Source organism: Tachyglossus aculeatus, chromosome X1 (genome assembly GCF_015852505.1).
Source record: "Tachyglossus aculeatus isolate mTacAcu1 chromosome X1, mTacAcu1.pri, whole genome shotgun sequence".
Lineage (NCBI taxonomy): Eukaryota > Metazoa > Chordata > Mammalia > Monotremata > Tachyglossidae > Tachyglossus > Tachyglossus aculeatus.
This window is the reverse complement of record NC_052101.1, coordinates 90,866,744-90,877,929: the sequence shown is the minus strand read 5'-3', so window position 1 is coordinate 90,877,929 and position 11,186 is coordinate 90,866,744. Positions and strand designations below refer to the sequence as shown.

The 11,186-nt window shown below is 49.2% G+C and overlaps 1 protein-coding gene across 1 annotated transcript in view; it reads right to left on the bottom strand.

Moving 5' to 3' along the window:
• Positions 1–4,930: 4,930 nt before the first annotated feature.
• LOC119919592 (inter-alpha-trypsin inhibitor heavy chain H3-like) overlaps positions 4,931–11,186 on the bottom strand; it is a 39,642-nt gene continuing 33,386 nt past the window's right edge. Inside the window, exons 15-21 of the mRNA XM_038740138.1 lie at positions 10,721–10,747; positions 9,524–9,571; positions 8,955–9,068; positions 8,495–8,693; positions 6,437–6,609; positions 6,037–6,148; positions 4,931–5,163 (exon numbers count right to left, since the gene is read on the bottom strand). Of these exons, the coding sequence (XP_038596066.1) occupies positions 5,034–5,163; positions 6,037–6,148; positions 6,437–6,609; positions 8,495–8,693; positions 8,955–9,068; positions 9,524–9,571; positions 10,721–10,747 (803 nt within the window). The 3' untranslated portion in view covers positions 4,931–5,033. The remainder of the gene's footprint in view (positions 5,164–6,036; positions 6,149–6,436; positions 6,610–8,494; positions 8,694–8,954; positions 9,069–9,523; positions 9,572–10,720; positions 10,748–11,186) is intronic.

Sequence of the window (11,186 nt, the reverse complement as noted above, 5' to 3'; positions counted from 1 at the left end):
CCACCCTTAACCAACCCTTGCCTGTTTTCTACACAATGATTTCCCATTGGCTTCAGTGTGGTAAAGCCAGACCTGGGGATGGAACCTAAATAATGATAATAATAATGATGGTATTTGTTAAGCGCTTACTATGTGCAAAGCACTGTTCTAAGCGCTGGAAGCAACTCAAGCCCATCAGCTGAGATTCTCCACGTCCCAAGTGGTTGAATCCAACCACAAACCCTGGGCACAAGTGCAGAACAGCCCAACTCCCTCCCCCATGTCATACGTCGCTAAATAGAAAGGATTTGGGGGATGTTTATGCTATTTCAATGACATATATAGGGAAAGATTGTGGGAGTGTGGAACTTTAGAATTCCTTTGGCTTGGCGGCACATTCCAAACAAGTCCAGATCTCTGATTCCTGCTCAGAGTTCAGCCTTTGACCCCCAAGTCCTCCTGAGTGTTGAGGATGTGGTTCATCTTATGGGTATCCTGAAATTTGGTCCCAAGTGGAAGGGTCTGCAGGACCTCAGACCCAGTCATCCAGCTAGCCAGCAAGCTAAAAACGCCAGTCTCAGAGACCCACAGTCAGTTGGTGAATTTTAGGAAACGTTGCCTCCTATTCTGGGAGGCATGTCTTGGAGACTAAGAGGCAATTGAGAAGAAGTCAACCAGGTGACCCCCAAGTTTTGTCCCTCTGACAGCATGAGGCGTGCCCGCCCCCTCTCCTCGTCAATGGGAATCAAGAAGATACGGCAAGTCCTGGCCATCTATCTCTCCATGCAAGAGGCTCCTCCAGGAGGGCTCCTGACTAAAATAGCTGATGAGAGACAAGTCTCTGGTCTGGGGCTAACACCTGATTGGCCAGCCTCCAGGGACTGGTTCCTGGTCAGCAACCCTGGGGGGTAAATAGTACCCTGCCAGTGGGAACAGGGACAGCCGGCCTCTCTGCCGTCAAAGGCTCCTGGCCTGGGGAAAGCATTCTGGCATTGGGGCAGGGAGTGAAGGTGCCATTTCCAGATGAAACCCTCAAGAGGTTGTTCCTTCCCTCTGTCATGGGCTGGGGGCTGCAGGCCAGAGAGCCCATGAAATATTTCTCTTCTCAGTCAAAGGCCTCCATACCCCTGAGTGTATTATTGTTGTTATTATTACATTGATTAAGCACTTACTATGGGACGAGCATTGTTCTAATCACCAGGGTAAATAAAAGTTATCGAGGTTGGACACAGTCCCTGTCCCGCATGGGGCTCACAGTCTAAGTAGGATGGAGACCGGGTATTGCATCCCCATTTTACAGATGAGGAAACTGAGGCCCAGGGAAGTGAAGTGACTTGCCCAAAGACAAACAGCAGGCACGTGGCAGAGCTGGGATTAGGACCCAGATCCTCTGACTCTACCCTCGGGCTCTTTTCCCTAGGCCATGCTGTTCCCCATCTCACCTTTTCCCTTTGATCCTGGAGCTCAGAGACCAACTTCTCCAAGTTCGTATGGGAGCAAGTCCCACCCTAGAGATGATCCTAAATTCCAATCCTGCTTTAGATTGCTGTGCATCAGAAAGGGGCCTAAAGAAGCAGAAGGAGCATGAGGAGCAGAGTGGCTTAGTGGAAAGATCCCAGGCTTGAGAGTCAGAGGACATGGGTTCTAATCCCGGCTCCACCACTTGTCTGCTGTGTGACCTTAGGCAAGCCACTTCACTTCTCTGGGCCTCAGTTATCTCATCTGTAAAATGGGGATGAAGGCTGTGAGCCCCACATGGGACAACCTGATTACCTTGTATCTAACCCAGTGCTTAGAACAGTGCTTGGCACATAGTAAATGCCTAACAAATACCATAATTATTATTATTAACCTGAAGGCCCCAGAGCAGTGAGCAGCTCAGAAATGGATGAGGATTTGAGAAGGCAAGACCCTCAAGAGGCTGGAGATTCAAAGTTCATGCATTCATTCAATCATATTTATTGAGCGTTTACTGTGCGGAGAGCACTGTACTAAGTGCTTGGGAGAGTACAAAATAACCATTACCAGACACATTCCCTGCCCACGATGGGCTTATAGTGTAGAGGGGGAGACAGGCATTAATATAAATAATTACAGATATGTAAACACGTACTGTGGGGCTGGTAGGGGGGATGAATAAAGGAGGTCAGGGCAACTCAGAAGGGCATAGGAGAAGAGAGAAAGGCTTAATCAAGGAAGGCCTCTTGGAGGAGATGTGCCTTCAGTAAGGCTTTGAAGCAGGGGAGAATAATTGTCTGTTGGATTTGAGGAGGGAGAGCATTCCAGGCCAGCGACGAGATAGACGAGATCAAGATACAGTAAGAAGGTTAGCATTAGAGGAACAAAGTGTGCAGGTTGGATTGTAGTAGGAGAGTAGCAAGGTGAGGTAGGAGGGGGCAAGGTGGTTGAGTGCTTTAAAGCTAATGTTGAGGAGCTTTTGTTTGATGCGGAAGTGGATGGGCAACCACTGGAGGTTCTTGAGGAGTGGGGAAACACGGCCTGAATGTTTTTGTGGAAAAATGATCTGGGAAGTAGAGTGAAGTATGGACTAGAGTTTGGAGAGACAGGAGGCTGGGAGGTCAGCAAGGAGGCTGATACAGTAATCAAGGCGGGAGAGGATAAGTGATTGTATTAACATGGTAGCAGTTTGAAGAGGAAAGGGTGGATTTTGGCAATGTTGTGAAGGGGGAACCTGAGCCAAGGAAACTGGAAGCAGAAATGAGCCATGTGTGTATAATAATAATAATAATAATGGTATTTGTTAAATGTGCGAGCACTGTTCTAAGCACTGGAGTAGATACAAGGTAATCAGGTTGGACACAGTCCCTGTCCCATGGTGGACTCACAGTCTTAATCCCCATTTTACAAATGAGGTAACCGAGGCACAGAGAAGTGAGATGACTTGCCCAAGGTCACACAGCGGATGAGTGGCAGAGGCGGGGTGAGAACCCACATTTTCTGACTCCCAGACCCACGTTCTTGCCACTAGGCCATGCTGCTTCTCATGTGTGTATGGAGCTGCATAGATGTAGTCCTGAGCAGTGACCATATACTTCCACTTGGGCTGTCAGCTACCCAGGATTGAAGAAGAGCAGCTACAGAACAAGCCGGAGTGGGGGCGGGGGTGGGATCAGGTGGGAACAGAAGCTCTCTGCCTTAGATTTATGGGAGCTGCCCAGCGAGGAATATCCAACCCTAGCCCCACTAGAGATGAAGCTGGGCCCAGGACTCACCACCCACTTACTCCCACATGGTCCAGAAGTAAGGTTTAATATGTGCTAGGGGTTGCTGGGGCACAGAGCCCCCAGACCTGTCCTAGAGCCCTAGGACCTGGGGGGCAAATTCTCGTACAAAAGGAACAGAGCAATCCCAATCTGCCCTCTCCTAATTACTCAAAGGCCCGTATTCACTTCCCGTGACTCAACCTCTCTCTAAGCTGCAGCAATTGCTCCAGAAAATGGAGTTTTCTCCCCTCAGATTCCCCCCATCTCCATTCCTCCAGGCTTGAAAGTTTATTCAGGACAGAGAGTAGAGGAGATGCACGAGAAGCAGCGTGGCTCAGTGGAAAGAGCACGGGCTTTGGAGTCAGAAGTCATGGGTTCAAACCCCGGCTCCGCCAATTGTCAGCTGTGTGACTTTGGGCAAGTCACCTAACTTCTCCATGCCTCAGTTACCTCATCTGTAAAATGGGGATTAAGACTGTGAGCCCCCCAAGGGACAACCTGATCACCTTGTAACCTCCCCAGCGCTTAGAACAGTGCTTTGCACTTAGTAAGTGCTTAATAAATGCCATTATTATTATTATTATTAGGAGATGTAAGTATTCAGCAGCCAGATGCTCAAATTAAGCACAGTTCAGGCCCACTGTCATCCTGTCCTTGCTGGATAGGTTCCCCGCCAACCTGCATGGGGCCTCCAACCCGTCTATGACTGCTGGGCCCAGAGCCCATGTATCCCAGTGGCCAAAAGACATCTCTTTGGAGTAGGGTCCCTAAAACTTGTGACCCAGTTCCAAGTGCCCTCCCAGAGTGTCTGGGAGTGCACCAGGTTGAATCAATCAATAATATTTATTGGGTGCTTGCCGTGTTCAGAGCACTGTACTAAGCACTTGGGAGAATACAATAGAACCAAGTTGGTAGACATGTTCCCTACCCACAAGGAGCTTAAAGTCTGGGACTCCCTCTGGAACCATGACTAAATAGAGAAACAGCATGGCCTAGTGGAAAAAGCATAGGATTCAGGAGACCTAATTATTAATAACACTGGCATTTGTTCAGCAATTACTATGTGCCAAGCACTGTACTAAGTGCTGGGATAGATACAAGAAACCTGGGTTCTAATCCTGACTCCACCACTTGCCTGTTGTGTGACCTGGGGCAGGTCACTTGACTTTTCTGTGCCCCAGTTTCCTTAACTTTAAATGGGAATTCAATACCAGTTCTCCTTCCTCAGACTATGAGCCCCATGTGGGACAGAGACTGTCTCATCCGATTGTATTGTTCCTATCCCCAGCCCTTAGCACAGTGCTTGGCATATAGTAAGCCCTTAACAAATACCTTAGTAATAATTATCATTATCATCATCCTTTGGACACTGCAGATTGGCTCAATTTGGCTCCTGGAACGTGACCTCCCAATCCTACAATTATTCTCCCAAGGAGTGAACTAAAATCCTCAGGCAAATCCTGACAGCATCCTTCCTCACTCGAGCCCACTAACCAATAAAATGGAGGGAGAGAGACTTCGACAGAGGATCAACAGCACCCCTCAGGCCCAGTAGAGGCTACTGTCCCCATATCTGGGTCATGCTGTATTCATTTCCATGCAGGCACACTCTTCCCTTGCCCAGGAATACCCAGGTTATTCCCTCAGGTTATCAGTCAGTCCTCTCCTTCACCCCCATCCCTGGCAGAGAGAGTTCATTTGTACCAAAAAAAAACCAAAACCATGAGTCACGAGCCACTGGAAAATGTGTGCTTTAGTGCTTTGACCATATTTTATTCTATTTTCAAGGTGAGACCTACATCTAGACATTAGAAAGCCTCATTCTCTGAGTCAAAATATGTCCGAGACGATGTAGTCCGTGTGGCTGCCGTCAATCAGTCCCGCCCCATTGTTGTGAATGAACCAGCAGGGGACCTCGCTGCCATGCCGGGGGTCCTTCCTGTAGTCCTTCTGCCAGCCCCTGAAAGACAAATTGCCAAGTGCTTGGTGCTGGAAGGGACGAGAGCAGGTGAGTGGTGCTGCTCCAGCTGTCGGCACTAGAATCAATTCCTCTGCACAGGATCTCCATCCCCAAGACCCATGACCGAGGCGAATCCAGGGTTTCTGATGGGAGGTGCCGTCAGAATCCTCAGATCTGACACATGCAACAGTGGGCCACCTGTCAGATGCCAAGGTGAGATCAAAGGGGATATAGGCACTTGCTCGAAATACTCTCCTGGAATCCTAGAGCTTGAATCTCCTGCTAAATCTGGCCATTCTTCCTACACAACATCTCCTGGATCTGCCCCTTTCTCTCCACCAAAACAGCTACCACCTGGTACAGGCTCTGGTCATGCTTTCCTGCTTCGTGACCTTGGGCAAGTCATCTTACTTCCCTGTGCCTCGGTGTCCTCATATAAGAAATGGGGAAAAGATACTGTCTCGCTTTCTCTCTTTGAATGTGAGACCTATGTGGGACAGGAATTGTGTTTAAGCTGCAGTTACTACTGGAAGGACCTCCAGAGGTCAAATCGTTCAGCCCCTTGTTTGCAGGTGAACCCTGAAGCCACCCAGGACAGATGAGCAACTGTTCCTTTCACCAGGGATGGACTCTCGCTGGAACGTTAGCGGCCCCTGCCACCCTGGAGGTAAGCGGACTTGAAGTCAGGAGGGAAGGGGGTGGCAGTGACACCATTTCCAGGGACTCAGGTAGAGAGAGTTCCCAGAGATGGCTTCACCAAAAAGCTCCCAAACCACAGAAATCTGCCCAAGGAGTCAAGGCCTTCTGGGCTGCTGGCTCTCTCTTCTCTTTTGGTCCACTCTGACCCCGATGTTTTCAGAGGAGTCAACTCACCTGGTGACTGTCAGCTTGTGGTTTTTCACCATCATCGTGGCATCTGGTTTGGAGGGGTCAGACCCAGGCCGGACATCGAACACTTCAAAATCAATCGGGTGGAAAAACTGCCCTAAAAGTGAGAAAATGCACTGTGGGAGACGCTCTCAATGCCTGCATTATCCCCGGTCCTAGAGAATCCCCCTCTTAAAACCTGATGTTCCATCCTGACAGAGGAGTGACTGGAATTCATGTGTCATCCAGAAGAGGGACAGGGGACCTCTTGGAACAGGAAGAGAAGGAGCAACTGTAAATGTCCTGGAAGCATCAGGCCCAGGACATTAAATAAATAAAAAATGTCATGTGGTCAACTCAGAGGGGCGAACTCTAGACATTACAAACAACCAGAATGAACTCTTACCCAACAGCCCATGGGTTTGTACTGACATCCTGTGACTGTCCACTGTATACAGCCCAAGGAAATCATGATGGTAAGGAAGGTTCTTCCACACTTGGTGTAAAATGATGACAAAGCTGACCCCGTCTCCAATGGACACCACTATGTTTTTCTTCCTATTGATTTGCAGGCTAAGCCTGAAAAACAGAAGGGAAATGGAAAACATTTCCAAAGAAACAGCATGGCCTAGTGGACAGAGCATGGGCCTGGGGGTCCGAGGACCTGGGTTCTAATCCCAGCTCCATCACTTGTCTGCTGTGTTACCGGGGCAAGTCGCTTCTCTGTGCCTCTGCTACCTTGTCGATAAAATGGGGATTAATACTGTGAGCCCCATCTGGGACAGGAACTGTGTCCAACCTGATTAGCTTGTATCTACCCCAAAGCTTAATACAGTGCTTGGCACAGAAACTCTTAACAAATACCATGGAAAAAAACCCCCAAAACTCTAGAAGTTCCAAACTAACAGTGCAATTGGAACAATGGGACACAACAACATTGACCTGATGACTTCCAAGTACAGAAACGTTCAAAATGGCTTCCCAGAAATACTTGCTAAAGTGCTTAATCAATCAATCAATCATATTTATTGAGCGCTTACTGTGTGCAGAGCACTGTACTAAGTGCTTGGGAAGTACAAGTTGGCAACATATAGAGACAGTCCCTACCCAACAGTGGGCTCACAGTCTAGAAGGGGGAGACAGAGAACAAAACCAAACATATTAACAAATAAAATAAATAGAATAGATATGTACAAGTAAACTAAATAAATAAATAGAGTAATAAATATGTACAAACATATATGCATATATACAGGTGCTGTGGGGAAGGGAAGGAGGTAAGACGGGGGGATGGAGAGGGGGACGAGGGGGAGAGGAAGGAAGGGGCTCAGTCTCGGAAGGCCTCCTGGAGGAGGTGAGCTCTCAGTAGGGCCTTGAAGGGAGGAAGAGAGCTAGCTTGGCGGATGCTGGGAGGGAGGGCATCCAGACGCCAATGTGAACAGTGGCTTGGGTAGACATATTTCTGGGGCCTGGCATGTTTGCCTTTACTCTCTCCCCTTTGATGGTGTTACAGATCGACAGCCCAGGGGTCAATTTTTAGGGGTGCCCAGTGGGGTAGGGACCATCAGTCCTGCCTCAGTCTTTTCAGCCACACTCTCATATGTAGGCGAACTACTCCATCACTGGGGTCATGTTTGACTATGATGCACCACCAATTCACTCAGCTATTGGCCCATGTGAAACCATGATTAAAGTCATATGGACTACAGCAAGGACCTCATTCAAGTGAGGGGAAGACAGGAGACAAGCGAGGCTCAGTGAGAGATGTTGCCAGGTCAGCCTCCCTATAATCAGTTTGTGAAAGCCAATTCTTCCACAGAAAACTCAGAACGGCCGGGAAGCTTTGGGTCAGGGCCTGGATGGCGTAATCAATCAATTAGTGAGATTTAAGAGCACTTACTGTGTGCAGAGCACTGTACTAAGCACTTGGAAGAGTACAATATTACAGAATTGTTAGTCACGTTCCCTGCCCATAATGTATTTTCTGGGCAGCCTTTGGGTGGCACTTGCAGGCAACAGAAACCCCACAAGCAAAGTTAAGTGTACCTTCTCACTCAGACACTTGTAGGGTTCCCCCTTTCCTAGCCCCTTGGGCCTTTCTCCTGCTGTATGTGTCTGAGGCCAGGGTTAAAGGTGGCACTGCCACTCTGTTGGCAAAGAGAAGAACAAGATTGTCATGGAAGAGTTGAATGAGCTACTGTGCGTGTGATGGAGCAGGGTTGTGAGTGTGGAAAGGGGTTGTGGGTGTGTATTACTAAGACTGTTCTGGGCCTAAAACAAGTGTTGGGAATCACGTAAACATATACATGGCTACAGGATCATCTCTAGATATAACAAGAATGTGGGGTGGGTTTACAACCCCTGGTTCTATTGCGACTTCACTGCAAAGGACATGCTCTAGTTGCCGATGAAAGTTGCCGATGAAAGTTTCTTGCTAAGAAAGAGCCAGAAAGGAGATGGTTACCCTTCCTGTTTCACCATGACCGTATTCATCCAGGTGAAGTTGGTCTGGTCTAGGCCTTTCCAGAGCGTGATTTTCTGAGTTGTCACTTCTATCTTCAAGTCTGCTCTTGTATTGACAATCCCAAGTCTTCCAAAGTAAGTCTTCTGGTTCTTCACATTAACTTTCTTCTCTCCAATAATCTGCCCACTGATGGAGATGCCTACCAAAGGATAAAAAACGGTAGTGACAGATCCCACCCCTGTGCCCAGACCATGTTCTAAGAATTCTGACCCTCAATCCTGGCAGACTTGACAGGGGGTGAGTCTTATCAGTCCAAAGACCAAAGACTCCTCTCTGCATCCTGCTTGCTGCTTCCCCCAGGGTCTCCTCTCACATCACCAGAAATGCTGAGTTTTTACACATCCATCTACCTCTGAGAAGGAGGTGTCCACCTCCATTGGAACCAGGGGTCAGGCCTTACCTGTACTTGGGTCCCTGATGAGGTTTAACACCACACCTGGCTCTTCATTGATGTTGAAACAAAGGGCGTCTTCTTTCTCAGGCACTCGTATGATAAAGTGCGGGTCTCCATCAACTGCGAACACATTATAGTCTCCCATAAACTACCTCAGAGAAGCCAGGCTCCAGAGAGTGGGGTGTGTTTGTGGTCAGGGAGAGGGGGGTGATTGGAACAGAGAGAGACCGGTGAACCAGCCAAGACCTCATTGCTGGGAATTGGGTGATCGGGGAAGGCTGCAATGAGGGGGTTGGGCTCTGGTGGTCACGTTCAATATTAGTGGTGGAGATTTGTCTTGGGAGAGAAGTTGCTACCACCACATTCAATGAAAGAAAAAGACCCAGTGTCTCAGGCTGAGGGATTACTGGTGCCCCTGCCGCTCTTTAATAGATCACTGAGAGGGGAACATATTTTTCTAGGGATAATTAGCTGGCGGTGATGATGATGACAGTAGCTGTGTGACATTTCTTTTCTCTGGTAATTTTCCCTCCACAGAAGACCGATCACTTGGGCAGAACCTGAATGGAACCTACCATAGTAATATGGTTTTGCTGGAGGTTGGTGATGATACTGGGTAGCATCTGTGTAGAAATAAGGAAATTCACATTGTTAAGCAAAGTGGATTCAAGGCAGCTAGTGCATAGTGCACCTAGAGGAAAGGACAAGTGAAATGTGTTCAGTTGTCATAAGATGAATGTCCCACTGGCATGATATTGCTCAATGGATTTCACTTGCACATTCACCTGTGGGAGGCAGTTGCTCCACCTCCAATTCATAATCTTTCCCTCAGGCCATTCAACTGGGCCCAGATGAACCAAGCCCCAGCCCCCTGCTGTTATCATAGTAACTTCCCAACTCCCATTTGTTCCCCAAGCCCCTATTCCCTGCCTGAGGATGGTGAGAGCTGGAGGGAGGCTCAATGCTGGAAGTAAGACAAAAATGGCCAGTTCTCGGCTCTGATAAAGGAAAACAATTACGACAATTATTTCATCACAGCTGCGGTGGCACTTTAGGCTGGTTTGGGGGTGACGACTCTGCCCGTGTAGATTTGGGCTATATGTGTGTGTGTGTGTGGAGCAGGGGGTGAGGCTGTTTCTGCGCCTCTCTCTCGTGGCTGAAGGCAGCTAGAGCCAGAAGTCAGAAGGAGTTGGGTTGGAGGCGGAGCCTAGGTGGCACTCCACTTCTGTCCCAGTGTTGGCAGGTGTAGTCCTCGGACTGGCCCTGCCAGGGTCCTTCTCTTGGCAGTGGGCTAACCCTGTGCCCCTCCTTCTCCTCTCTCCCCTTCCCCCACAATGCTGCCATCTTAGCGACCGCATTCTGCTTCAGAAGTGTTTTTGACTTTCATCCCTGGGGATGCCCTGCTGCCTTAGAGGTCAAAGCTTTGGTGGGAAACAAAAATGGGGGGGGGGGGGGGTTGTACCCCCTCCTCCGTGCCAGGCAAAGATGTATGGCCCAGATCTCTGTTTCCTGCTCTGTGGGAGTGGTCCCTGGAGCTCCTCCCTTCCTCAAACTCTCTGCCTCCTCCATCTTCCTTGCTTTCCATTGCTTAGGGCTCCTTGAATGCCACCACTCCAACATGTCTGGCCAGAGGACTCCTCTTAGTCTCTGATCGCCTTTTTCCTGAAACCCAGACACACGTGGGCCCCACACTTTTCAGGGCTCCTGAACTTCAGGGGACACAAGTCCCTGGGCCCTGTCCCTGTCCCCAGAGATGAGGCCATGGTACTTACAGCTGGAAGTGATGGGCTCTGGTTTGCCTGTGAAAAACACAAAATAGCATCGAGTTGGCCCAGGAAACAATGTGTAGTGGTCTTTTGATCTCCAACTCAGAGGGAGGGCAAGAGATACAGCATGCTGGATCAAAGGGGCCCTTTCTGAGGGAGGGAGAGCCCTATGCCCCTTCCTCCCCCACCACCCACCAAGTCCCCACCACCATCGAATCGACCCTGAGGTATTCAGCACAGGTCTGGGTTGCCCTGAGGGGCCAGGGGAGTATGTGCACCTGGTTCATCATATTCTGTCAGAAAAAGTTAGCTGGGAGGGGGAGAACACCGCTGACCATGTATGCCCTGGGGGTTCCTGGGAGTCAGAGGACTTGAGTTCTAATCCCAACTTTGCCACTTGTCTGCTGTGTGACCTTGGATAAGTCACTTCACTTCTCTCGGCCTCAGTTCCCTCAGCTGCCAAATGGAGATT